Source organism: Mauremys reevesii, linkage group 1 (genome assembly GCF_016161935.1).
Source record: "Mauremys reevesii isolate NIE-2019 linkage group 1, ASM1616193v1, whole genome shotgun sequence".
Lineage (NCBI taxonomy): Eukaryota > Metazoa > Chordata > Testudines > Geoemydidae > Mauremys > Mauremys reevesii.
Window position 1 is genome coordinate 355,258,710 of NC_052623.1, and position 10,445 is coordinate 355,269,154.

The following is a 10,445-nucleotide window of genomic DNA, read 5'->3' on the forward strand; positions in this document are numbered from 1 at the left end:
GGTGCTCCACTCTTTCTCCAAGAGAGGGTGCCTATAGTGCTAGCACATGGCAGAGTCTCCACCTGGGTACTCAGGGGTCTCTCCAGGGTGGATTAGTGGGTTTATCTGGAGTAGCTCTCTTCAGGGAGTTCAGTGTCTCAGGTTCTAGTGCTTTTGGCCTCTCGAGGGAGAGATCAGGTGGGTCAGGTCCCCCAAACACGGGGTATGCTGTCAAGGGGTCACAAGGTCTCTCCAGAAGAATGGGAGCTCTCGCTTACAGACAAAGAGATGAGCCCCAACCTTTCTTGGAGAAACAACGCCCCCCAGCCAACCCCAGCAAGCTGGCAAGGGAGGATCGCCACAGAGAACTGGGCTCTCCTACCTGAGAGGCTTGTAGGGGCAAAGAGATACCTATGGGGTAAGGAGAGTTTCCCTCTCAAGGGAGGAGAGTCCCTGTCCTGTCAGGGGGACAGGGGGGCTTCTCCCAGGGGTCTCTGTAAGGGGTCCCACCTGAAGCAAACGGGGATTCTTGTACGAAGGCGGCTCTGCAATAAGGGAATGCGGGTCTCAGTCATGGGGAACCCCCCTTCCCTAGCGGGGTCCTGCATTAGGGGTCCCCCCCCCACGGTACCTTCTTGACGGTGCGGGGCGCCTCGGTGACGGTGCCGTCGGGGCTGACCATCGCCTCCCGCCCGGCGCTGCCGTCCCCGCCGTCCCGGTGCCGGTGCTGCGGGTGGTGCGGGTCGCTCCTCTTCATGGCCGAAGCCTGCGGCACCTTGGCGGCCCCGGGGGGGAGCCCGGCCGCGGGGAGCCCGGGGCAGCCGCTCACGGGAGGCCGCTCGGCCCCGCACCCCGCGCCGGGGGCCGCCGCCGCCTCTCGCTCCCCGGCCGGGGCCGGCAGCGGGCAGGGCGCCCCGGCCACGCCGAGCCCCGGCGGGGGGAGAGGCCCCGGCTCGGCCGGGCGGGACGGGGCGGCCGCCCCCTTGTCCCTGGGGCCGCCCAGCTCCTTCAGCTCCACGGCGGGGGCCGCCACCTGCACCGACATCGCCGCTGCCGCTGCTCCCCGTCCTCCGGCTCCCTCAGACCCGGCCGCCCCCTCCCCTTAGCGGCCGCGCTTCGCGGGGCACCACGGGACATGGAGTTCGCCGCCGGGCCTGCGGAGCGCCGGCCGGGCCCGCCAGGACTACAGCTCCCGGCGTGCTGCGCGCCGAGCGCTCCGCCTCATGGCGGCGGGGAGCGCGGGGTGCCATGGGAGGTGTAGTCCTCACCTGCCCGGCGCTGCGGCTGGGGGTTCCGGCACAGCAGGAACGTGGGCGACTGGCGCAGATCCCATTGCTCGCCGGTTTCCCCAAGCCCCAGGTGCAGCCACTGAGCCATTCCCTAGGCCTGGCTTCTGGGTCCCTCCTTCCCCAAGGCTGCAGCTGCAAGAATTCCCACCAGCCCCTTGGCTTGTACCTCTTTCACACCCCATCTTCGTGGTGGGGTGTTGTCTTTTGGGGGGGATTTGTTTGTCTGTTGAGCAGCTTGCAAACTCTTCAGGGCCAGAACTACATGTGCCTGTAAGGCCCAGATCTTGCAAACACAAAGCCCATCCGCGCAGTCCCGCTAAAGTCCAACTGTTCAAGTGAGTAAAGCTTGAATATTTGCAGAATGGGGCCCTACATTACAAACAATATATTTGTTTTAAAAAACACCATTATTTGTGTTGCAATCGTGCTTAGAGGCCTCAACCACCACCGCGCGAAGCACAGTACAAATAGTTCCTGCCCCAAGCAGCTTACAGGCTAAATAGATAACACAGTCAAAGTATAGGAGGGGAAACTTGAGGTAAGCAAAGACTTCCCCAAGGTCACGCAGCAGCGGGAGGAATAGAAGCTACCGCTTCTAACTCCTAGAACCCATCACATAATCTACTCTGCTACCTTAGCAGTTCTACAGACTTGGAGCCTCCTCGCCTGCAACAATACATCAACATCTGTTGGTGTTTTGTACAGAGGCAGGAACATCTGTTTTGAGGGAGACCCTGGTGACCTTCATATGTCTACAAGGATATAGTTAGCAGCACTTAAACTTTTTTTTTCTTTCAAAACAATTTTATTGGCTTTATAAAATATCAGATAGCCAAAAGTTCCATTAATGGAGAGTCAGGGTGGCCTCGTGCCTTTCCAGAATGTCAGCTACATGCCAAACCTTTGAAAACTAGGAAATGAAGCATTAAGGTAACACAAACTTAAACTTCTAAAACCACAAAATACAAAGTTAAGATGCATGCTACCCCTGCTCTGTCATTGCTTCTTTGCTCCCAGAGAGCAAGTGTCTCTTTGAGGATGCTTTCAAAAAAAACCTGCTCTTTTGGAGACCCAGTTCTTTGTCAAAGCTGTAGTCATTGAACTGGGTTTTCAAAGCCATAGTTTTATTACTATTATTTATTTGTTTGTATTTCCACAGCCCTAGGGGCCAGAGTCATGGACCGGGACCCTGTGCTATGCTAGGTATAGAACATAAGAGCAGCCATACTGGGTCAGACCAAAGGTCCATCTAGACCAGTATCCTGTCTTCTGACAGTGGACAATGCCAGGTGCCCCAGAGGGAAAGAAGAGAACAGGTGATCATCAAGTGATCCATCCCCTGTTGCCTCTTCCCAGCTTCTGGCAAGCAGAGGCTAAGGACACCATCCCTGCTCATCTTGGCTAATAGCCATTGATGGACCTATCCTCCATTAACTTATCTAGTTCTTTTTTTAACCCCGTTATAGTCTTGGCCTTCACAACATCCTCTGGCAAAGAGTTCCATGAGATGACTGCATTGTGTGAAAAAAATACTTCCTTTTCTTTGTTTTAAACCTCCTGCCTATTAATTTAATTTGGTGACCCCTAGTTCTTGTGTTATGAGAAGGAGTAAATAACACTTCCTCCACACCTGTCATGATTTCATAGACCTCTATCATATCTATCATGGACATGCTCTAAGTCAAGTTCCTGCAGATTTGTGGTAGGAAAAAAAGAGAGGGTGTATACAATTTATAATGTTGTGACACACTCAGATACCATGGGGATGAATGCTGCATAAGTCAGCTGATGGATATAGATGCTGTAGTCATCTTACTGATATATACTATATATATTCTAAACACAGGAAAAGTCAATACCCTCCTACAGTATTTGCTTTTTTATGGCACCCAGTGCACTATAGACATGAACTCAAGATGATTCAGACTGTCTCTGCTTAATAGCATTTGTGCATTTGAGATGAGCAATCTGATTTTCCTACAGCTATTGATTTGTTCTGGCAATGTCTCTGGGCCGGCCTGTGTGATCATAGGTTTCATTCATTTAATTAAAGAAAAGGAGACCAGATGGCCAGATAACTCTGACATTTGTCCCTGGGGGTGGGTATGGTTAAATATATTCACTGCCAATATTTCTCAGATTCCTTGAAACCTCTCTTCCGTGACCAACAAAATACTCATTTGGTTATTCAGGTAGCTTGGGAATCTTCTGCATATTTATCTCCTTATCCCTTCCAAAAACACCTACATTCAAAAATGCTTTTGATGAGAACACCCATCCCTTCTTGAGCCCAATTCCATCCATCTAAGGTCCTTATATTGTCCCCAATACCACGGCATCTGAGCCTCTCTCAGTCTTTAATGTAGCGATACTCACAGCACACCTGTGAGATAGGGAAGTATTATCCCCATTTTACAGATGGGGAACTAAGGACAGAGGATGAAGTGACTGGCCCAAGGTCACACACAAGCAGTCTGTGGCATAGCAAAGAATTGGACCTGGGTTTCCTCAGCCCAGTCTAGCACTCTAGTCCCTGGACACCCTTCCTTCTGCTCTGTGTCTCAGTAAAGTAGGAATACAATGCACACTCCGCTCGCAAGATTAAAAATCACTAGTAATTATGGATCAGTCAGCTCATCCTCCAGAAAATATCACAACCACCTCATGGAGGGTAAATATCTGCAGATTGGAAACGCACCCTCGTTTAAATTTTCTTGGACATCTCTCATTTAGGTCTGATCTAGGCTTAAAGGTTTTGCTGCCATAGCTATGTTGGTTAGGAGCATGACCCCCCCACACCCACAACTGGCATAGCTATACCAGGAAAAAGCTGTAGTATATATGTTATTATACCACCGAAAAAGTCCCTTTGAGGGTATAGTTTGTTTCATTCAGGGGACATATATAACCTGATTCTCTGCTAGGAAGGTTTGCCAGTATATCTACATATTCTAGCATAGACAAGGCCTTAGATAGTGATCTACCATGACCTGTTTAGCTTGAGAACTCCCACAAGTCCATAGACCAAGGAGACTCTGGGGCACTTCATGGCTATGGGGTATCTTGTGTAGTAACAATCAAGGGTGGCATTTCCTCCCTTTTGCAATTTCCTACAAATTCTAAACCTCCATCTTTAAAAGAACGTTTCTCTCTGTCCTGTAAATGACTCCATTAGCTGCCCTCTAAAGCCAGCCTTGCAGAAAACGCTCTCTCAAAAACATAGCTAGCGGCAAAGGTGTATCCAACTTCTCCCTCAGCCATTCTCTTCAATGAGGTATGGATACCTAGATGAGCCATTTAAATGCAAACATTTTTGAGAATGGGTGATCTCAGGAGCAAATACTTGATGGAGTCAAAGCACTTTTTGGAAAGCACTAGATACAATGTGCCAGGTTCTGCTCTTGTTTATGCCATTGGGGTGCCAGGGCTGCCACTTCGAGGAAGAATTGGGCCCATTATTTCTATGCTCTTCCCCACCGCTTTTCCCCTTTTGTTCTCCACAATAAGACCTATTCCTGGCCCCCAGCCTCAGCTGCAAGGAGTTTAGGTTTCTCCCTGCCCTTCACCCATGTAATGTTTTCTTGTAGGCCTCGTCTCTAAAATAGACATGAGACCACCACTGATCGGTTTAGCATCCTCCATGCTTCTGAAAGCAAGATGGCAGAGGGAGAGCTTGGAAACCAGTGTGAGGGAGAGCAGGTTATAGGATGTAACAGAGGAACGGGGGAATTTTTCAAAAAAGCATGAAAATAGCAGTTTACAGGAGAAACCAAAGGGAATTATGGGAACTTGAGTTCCCATAATTCCCCGAGGGGGAGTGTTGTTATCCCACAAGGCGCTGTGAAAACATCCCACAAGGCAGTGTGCTGGCAGGGGCGGCTCTATGTATTTTGCAAAAGCAGCAAAGAGTCCTGTGGCACCTTATAGACTAACAGATGTTTTGGAGCATGAGCTTTCGTGGGTGAATACATGTACATGCATCCGACAAAGTGGGCATTCACCCACGAAAGCTCATGCTCCAATACATCTGTTAGTCTATAAGGTGCCACGGGACTCTCTGCTGCTTTTACAGATCCAGCCTAACACGGCTACCCCTCTGATACTTGACTCTATGTATTTTGCCACCCCAAGCACAGCAGTCAGGCGGCTTTCGGCAGCGCACCTGCGGGAGGTCCGCCGGTCCCGCACCTTCAGCGTACCTGCTGCCGAATTGCCACCAAAACCGTGGGACTGGCGGACGTCCCGCAGAAATGCCGCCAAAGGCAGCCTGACTGCCACCCTCATGGCTACCGGCAGACCGCCCCCCGTGGCTTGCTGCCCCAGGTATGCGCTTGGTGCGCTGGTGCCTGGAGCTGCCCCTGTGTGCTGGACACTTGAATGGGGCATACTGGGATGCTTACCCATAGTGCAGCCTGTCTTTTGCTGATATAGCCTCTAGCAGTGAGGAGATGGCACTGGCAAAGGCAGACGAGTGCGCATACGTTCCAGTGACATTGAAACATGGGTGGCCGTATGCCAGCAAAAATGTTACCCGTAAAACCTTCTAGCATAGGTGCGACAGAGATAAATCCTACGTTTGGGGATTTATTCCAATATCATGCCTTGATGGCCTTCCACAGATGTTGTTCCACCAGTACAAATCCCTACATCATTATGGTCTTATGTGGACAAACATTCCTAACCAGGCCTTGTAAGTGGTAAGGCCAGTCCTGTATCCCGCAGCACGCATGAGTTGGAATCTTCCTGTCCTTTCCTTTCACAAGTACCTTTCTGCTTAATAGTTAAGTCCAAAACAGAATGCGAAGAGTTACAAGGGATCTCACAAAACTGGGTGACTGGGCAACAAAATGGCAGATGAAATTTAATGTTGATAAATGCAAAGTATTGCACACTGGAAAAGATAATCCCACCCGTACATACAAAATGATGGGGTCTCAATTAGCTGTTACCACTCGAGAAAGAGCTTGGAGTCATTGTCGATAGTTCCCTGAAAACATCCCCTCAATGTGCAGCAGCACTCAAAAAAACACTAACAGCATGTTAGAAACCACTAAGAAAAGAATGGATAATAAGACAGTAAATATAATGCCACTATATACATTCATGGTACGCCCACTCATGGAATACTGTGTGCAGTTCTGGTTGTTCTATCTAAAAAAGGCTATATTAGAAATGGAAAAAGTAAAGGGAATTTCAACAAAAAATGATTTGGGGCATGGAACAGCTTCCATAAAAGGCGAGATTAAAAAGATTGGGACTTTTCATCTTGGAAAAGAGATGACTAAGGAGGGAGGATATGACAGAGGTCTATAAAATCATGAATGGTATGGAAAAAATGAATAAGGAAATGTTATTTACTCCTTCACATAACAGAAGGACCAGTTTATAGGCAGCAGGTTTAAAACAAACAAAAGAGAGTACGCTTCTTCACACAACGCACTGTCAGCCTGTGGAACTTGTTGCCAGGGATGTTGTGAAGGCCAAAACTAGAACTGGGTTCAAAAAGATTTAGATAAGTTCAGGGAGGACAGGTCCATCAATGGCTTTTAGCCAAGATGCTCAGGGATGTAACCTCATGCTCTGGATGTCCCTAAGTCTTTGACTGCCATAAGCTGGGACTGGATGGCTCACTCAATAATTGCCCTGTTCTGTTCATTCCCTCTGAAGCATCTGGCCTTGGCCACTGTGAGAAGACAGGATACTGGACTAGATGGTCCATTGGTCTGACCCAGTATGGCCGTTCTTACGTACTTGGAGTAACTAGCAATGAGCACGTTTCAAATGATAACTGGGCCCAGGTCTAATAAGCACCACAACTTTCTGACGTTTGCTTGGAGCTAGTCAATCTGCAAAATTGTGTTGGTAAGTACAAGGGAAGGTCTTGTTGCTTGGTGAGGTTGCTGATCTGATGGGGCCCACAAGGTCAAGAGGACATTTGCCCCGGGGCCCAGCTGTGCAACCCCTCTGTGTGTGACTTGCAGCTTCATTGCGTGTTCCATGTGCAGAAGAAACCCCATAGGGCAGGCCCTTTGTGCTGTTGTAATCCTTAGCTCAGCTGACCTAGAAGCAGCAGCAAGGCACACAAAGATGAAAAAATAATTCGAAGTGGTTAAAGGTGGTTGATCCACAGAGTGGATCACAAAGGGGTTACGTTCTTTGTTTGCTTCTTTAGGATGTAAAAAGGAGGCCAGGGAATTGATTTTAACTGAAAGGAAAATAGCAAATACATAAGAGGGTGTTGTTTACCTTAGCAACTTTGGTCTCCTCCCTTTCTTTTCCAGGAAGACTCTATCTGCAACTGGAAAACGTAATTGGAGTTGACATGCAAGAAACTGTGGGTGAACCCTGATTAACTGAGCAGAAGTGATTTTTGATTCAGGCTGTTTACAGCTCTTGTTTTAGTTGACACTTAATTAACTCAAATGCTTAGGATAAAAAAAAAAACACTCTTTGTTAAAATGCAACAATCCCAGTGACATGCTTGGTAATCTGACAGCTCACATCCCTGAAACCTCCAATGAGTTCTTCACCAAAGCCAGAACCAACAAAATGTAACACTCCTTGATATTTCAAAAGGTAAATCCAAACAATTAAAAACAAACCAAAACTGCTTTCCAGGCCTTCATGATACATGCAGGGACTGGACTAGGTGACCTCCTGAGTTCCCTTCCAACCCTGCTATTCCATGATTCTATGATCATAAGGAAACAAACAATAGGGCACAAATTCATTTCCACTGCTCATTTCCGTCTTGCAAATATCTTCAGACTACAAATCAATCAATGTCACTGGTCTAGGGTCCCTAAAAGACCTTCCACTAGTGGAGCAGAGCTGGGGCAGGAAGGCAGCTAGCAAAGGAGCCAGCTCTGCTGGCTTTGCATGACTAGAGAGTTCCCTTCCACTAGGGAAGTATCCACTGGACATTTGCAACCAGAATGGAACAAAAGGATCCGATTGGAAAGGAGAATGTGTCCCTACAAGTGCAAAGTATTTGATTCTTCAATGACGACAAGTAACTGCATTTCAATGTTTTCTGTAAAGTACTTTAGGACTCTGCGGGGAAAGATACTATGGTCAGGTCTGCACTGGAATCTTTTGCCAGTGCAGTAATGTTAGTTAGTGGTGTGATTTTTTTTTTGTTTTAAACATTTCGATACTGGCAACAGCCCTAGCGCTGACACAGTTGTATCTGCAATAAACGTACTCTTCGCACTGTAGCTTATTTTGCTCGGGGAACCAATACAAGCTACACTGCCAAAAGCTCTTTTGCCGGTATAAGCTGCATCTACACTAGGAGGGTTTGCCAGTGTAGCTCTACCGAGAAACCTTTTCTAGTGAGACGTGGCCGGTTTGCCTACTTATGTGACTCCCATCACCATAGCACTAGGTGCCAAAGAAAAGTAAGCTACATTTGGGCCCAATTATCACTCACATCCTACAGTTCACACCAAGGTGCAGTTCAGGTTCAGAACAACTTGCAGAACCAAAAGGCAGCATAATTCTGGGGTCATTGAAACTGGCAATGAGCACAAAACTCATGAGCCACTGCTCTGGCCAAGGAATGCTAGTGAGAGAACCCAATCGATAAGAATCCAGACGGGGAACAAATATTTATCAATGGGCTCTTCAGTCTGGCAGACAGAGGTCTGACACGAACCAGTGGCGGGAAGCTGAAACGAGAGAAATTCAGACTGGAAATAAGGTGCACGCTTTTGACTGGGAGGGTAATTGACCATTGGAACAGTTTACCTAGAGTCGTGCTGGATTCTCCATCACTGACCATTTTTAAATCAAGACGGGATGCTTTTCTAAAGGCTCTGCTCTAGGGATTGTTTTGGGGAAGTTCTCTGGTCTGTGTTACACAGGAAGTCAGATCAGATGATCACAATGGTCCCTTCTGGGCTTGGAATCTATGAATCTATGGAATGTAGTGGAAAGGAAGCCAAATAAAAGGGGAAATAAGAAAATGGGCTGTGGAAAATTATAGGCCCTTAGTTCTGGGAGTGAGATGTCACATACAGGAGATTATTACTCAAGGGGGAGGGCATGAAACAGCTCAATTCCAGGAGACCACAGGCTCTGACTGTGACTAGGCATAGGAAATCCACCCAGGAGCCTTAAAAATTAGGTTAACATAGCTACATTGGCCAGGGCTGTGAAAAATCCATAGCTATGCTAACCTATCCTCCAGTGTGGATGCAACTATGTTGATGGAAGGATGCTTTCATTGGCCTAGACTGCGTCTACACTAGGGAGTTATGCTGGCATAGCGACGGTGACATCGCTTTTCTGGTATAGACTGTGTAGTGTAGACATAGCCTCAGATGCAGCACCCCAAGTATGGGCAGTTCTCCTTAGCCACTGAGGACAGGACAAGAAGCAATGGGCTGAAATTGCAGCAAGGGAGACGTCGGTTAGACAGTAAGAAAAACTTCCTCACTGTCAGGGTAGTTAAGCACTGAAACAAATTACGTAGGGAGGTTGTGGAATCTCCATCACTGGGGATTTTTAAGAGCAGGTTGGACAATACTAGATAGAAATCTAGACTGGTCTAGATAATACTTAGTCCTGCCTTGAGTGCAGGGGACTGGGCTAGATGACCTCTCGAGGTCCTTTCCAGTTCTACATTCTGTGATCCTCCCTCTGGGGGGAGGATGAGAGAACAAACAGCATATGACAGACAGATGTGTAGTCATGGTCCTTAATACACAACTGGTAGGCGCTCAGGTACTTTGGTGATGAGTGTGGTATAAAAACCTATATAGAATAGAATAGAAATAGTGCTCAACCATGCACGTGTACGTTTTTGTGTGCTCAGAGTTGCAGGTACACAACTGAAGGGCAGGTAGGGTCCCTTTTGGAAATGTGTCCCTATGTTGGTATAGGTATAACCAAGGACAGAGTATGGCCAGCAGGTTCTCTGTTCTTGGTGAAGCTGCAGACACCAGGATGAACCCAGTTTGTGTTAGAGACTGGGCCATGGGTAATCATGCCTAATGGTCAGAGCAGGAGCTGGGCAGGGGATCCAATCTCAGGGCCAGGGCCGAAGTCAAGAAGCAGTAGCCACAACCAGGAGTCAGAGCTGGACCCAGGAATCAGTAGCCAAGGATTAGAAACCAGAAGGCACACCAAAGGTCCGGCCTGGAGTCAAGAATCAGAGTCGGGGAGAGGAAGCCA

General features: G+C 48.1%; 1 protein-coding gene and 1 long non-coding RNA gene across 6 annotated transcripts in view; one reads left to right on the forward strand and one right to left on the reverse strand.

Moving 5' to 3' along the window:
* AHCYL2 (adenosylhomocysteinase like 2) overlaps nt 1–803 on the reverse strand; it is a 202,836-nt gene extending 202,033 nt beyond the window's left edge. For 2 of the 5 annotated variants that reach the window (XM_039519911.1, XM_039519910.1), the window contains exon 1: nt 611–803. In XM_039519911.1, the coding sequence (XP_039375845.1) occupies nt 611–736 (126 nt within the window). In that variant the 5' untranslated portion in view covers nt 737–803. The remainder of the gene's footprint in view (nt 1–610) is intronic. The other 3 variants (XM_039519916.1, XM_039519915.1, XM_039519912.1) reach the window with 2 other exon arrangements.
* Nucleotides 1–7,606, forward strand: part of LOC120395474 — a 46,756-nt gene extending 39,150 nt beyond the window's left edge. Inside the window, exon 3 of the long non-coding RNA XR_005592649.1 lies at nt 7,550–7,606. This is a non-coding gene — a long non-coding RNA (uncharacterized LOC120395474). The remainder of the gene's footprint in view (nt 1–7,549) is intronic.
* Nucleotides 7,607–10,445: the final 2,839 nt, after the last annotated feature.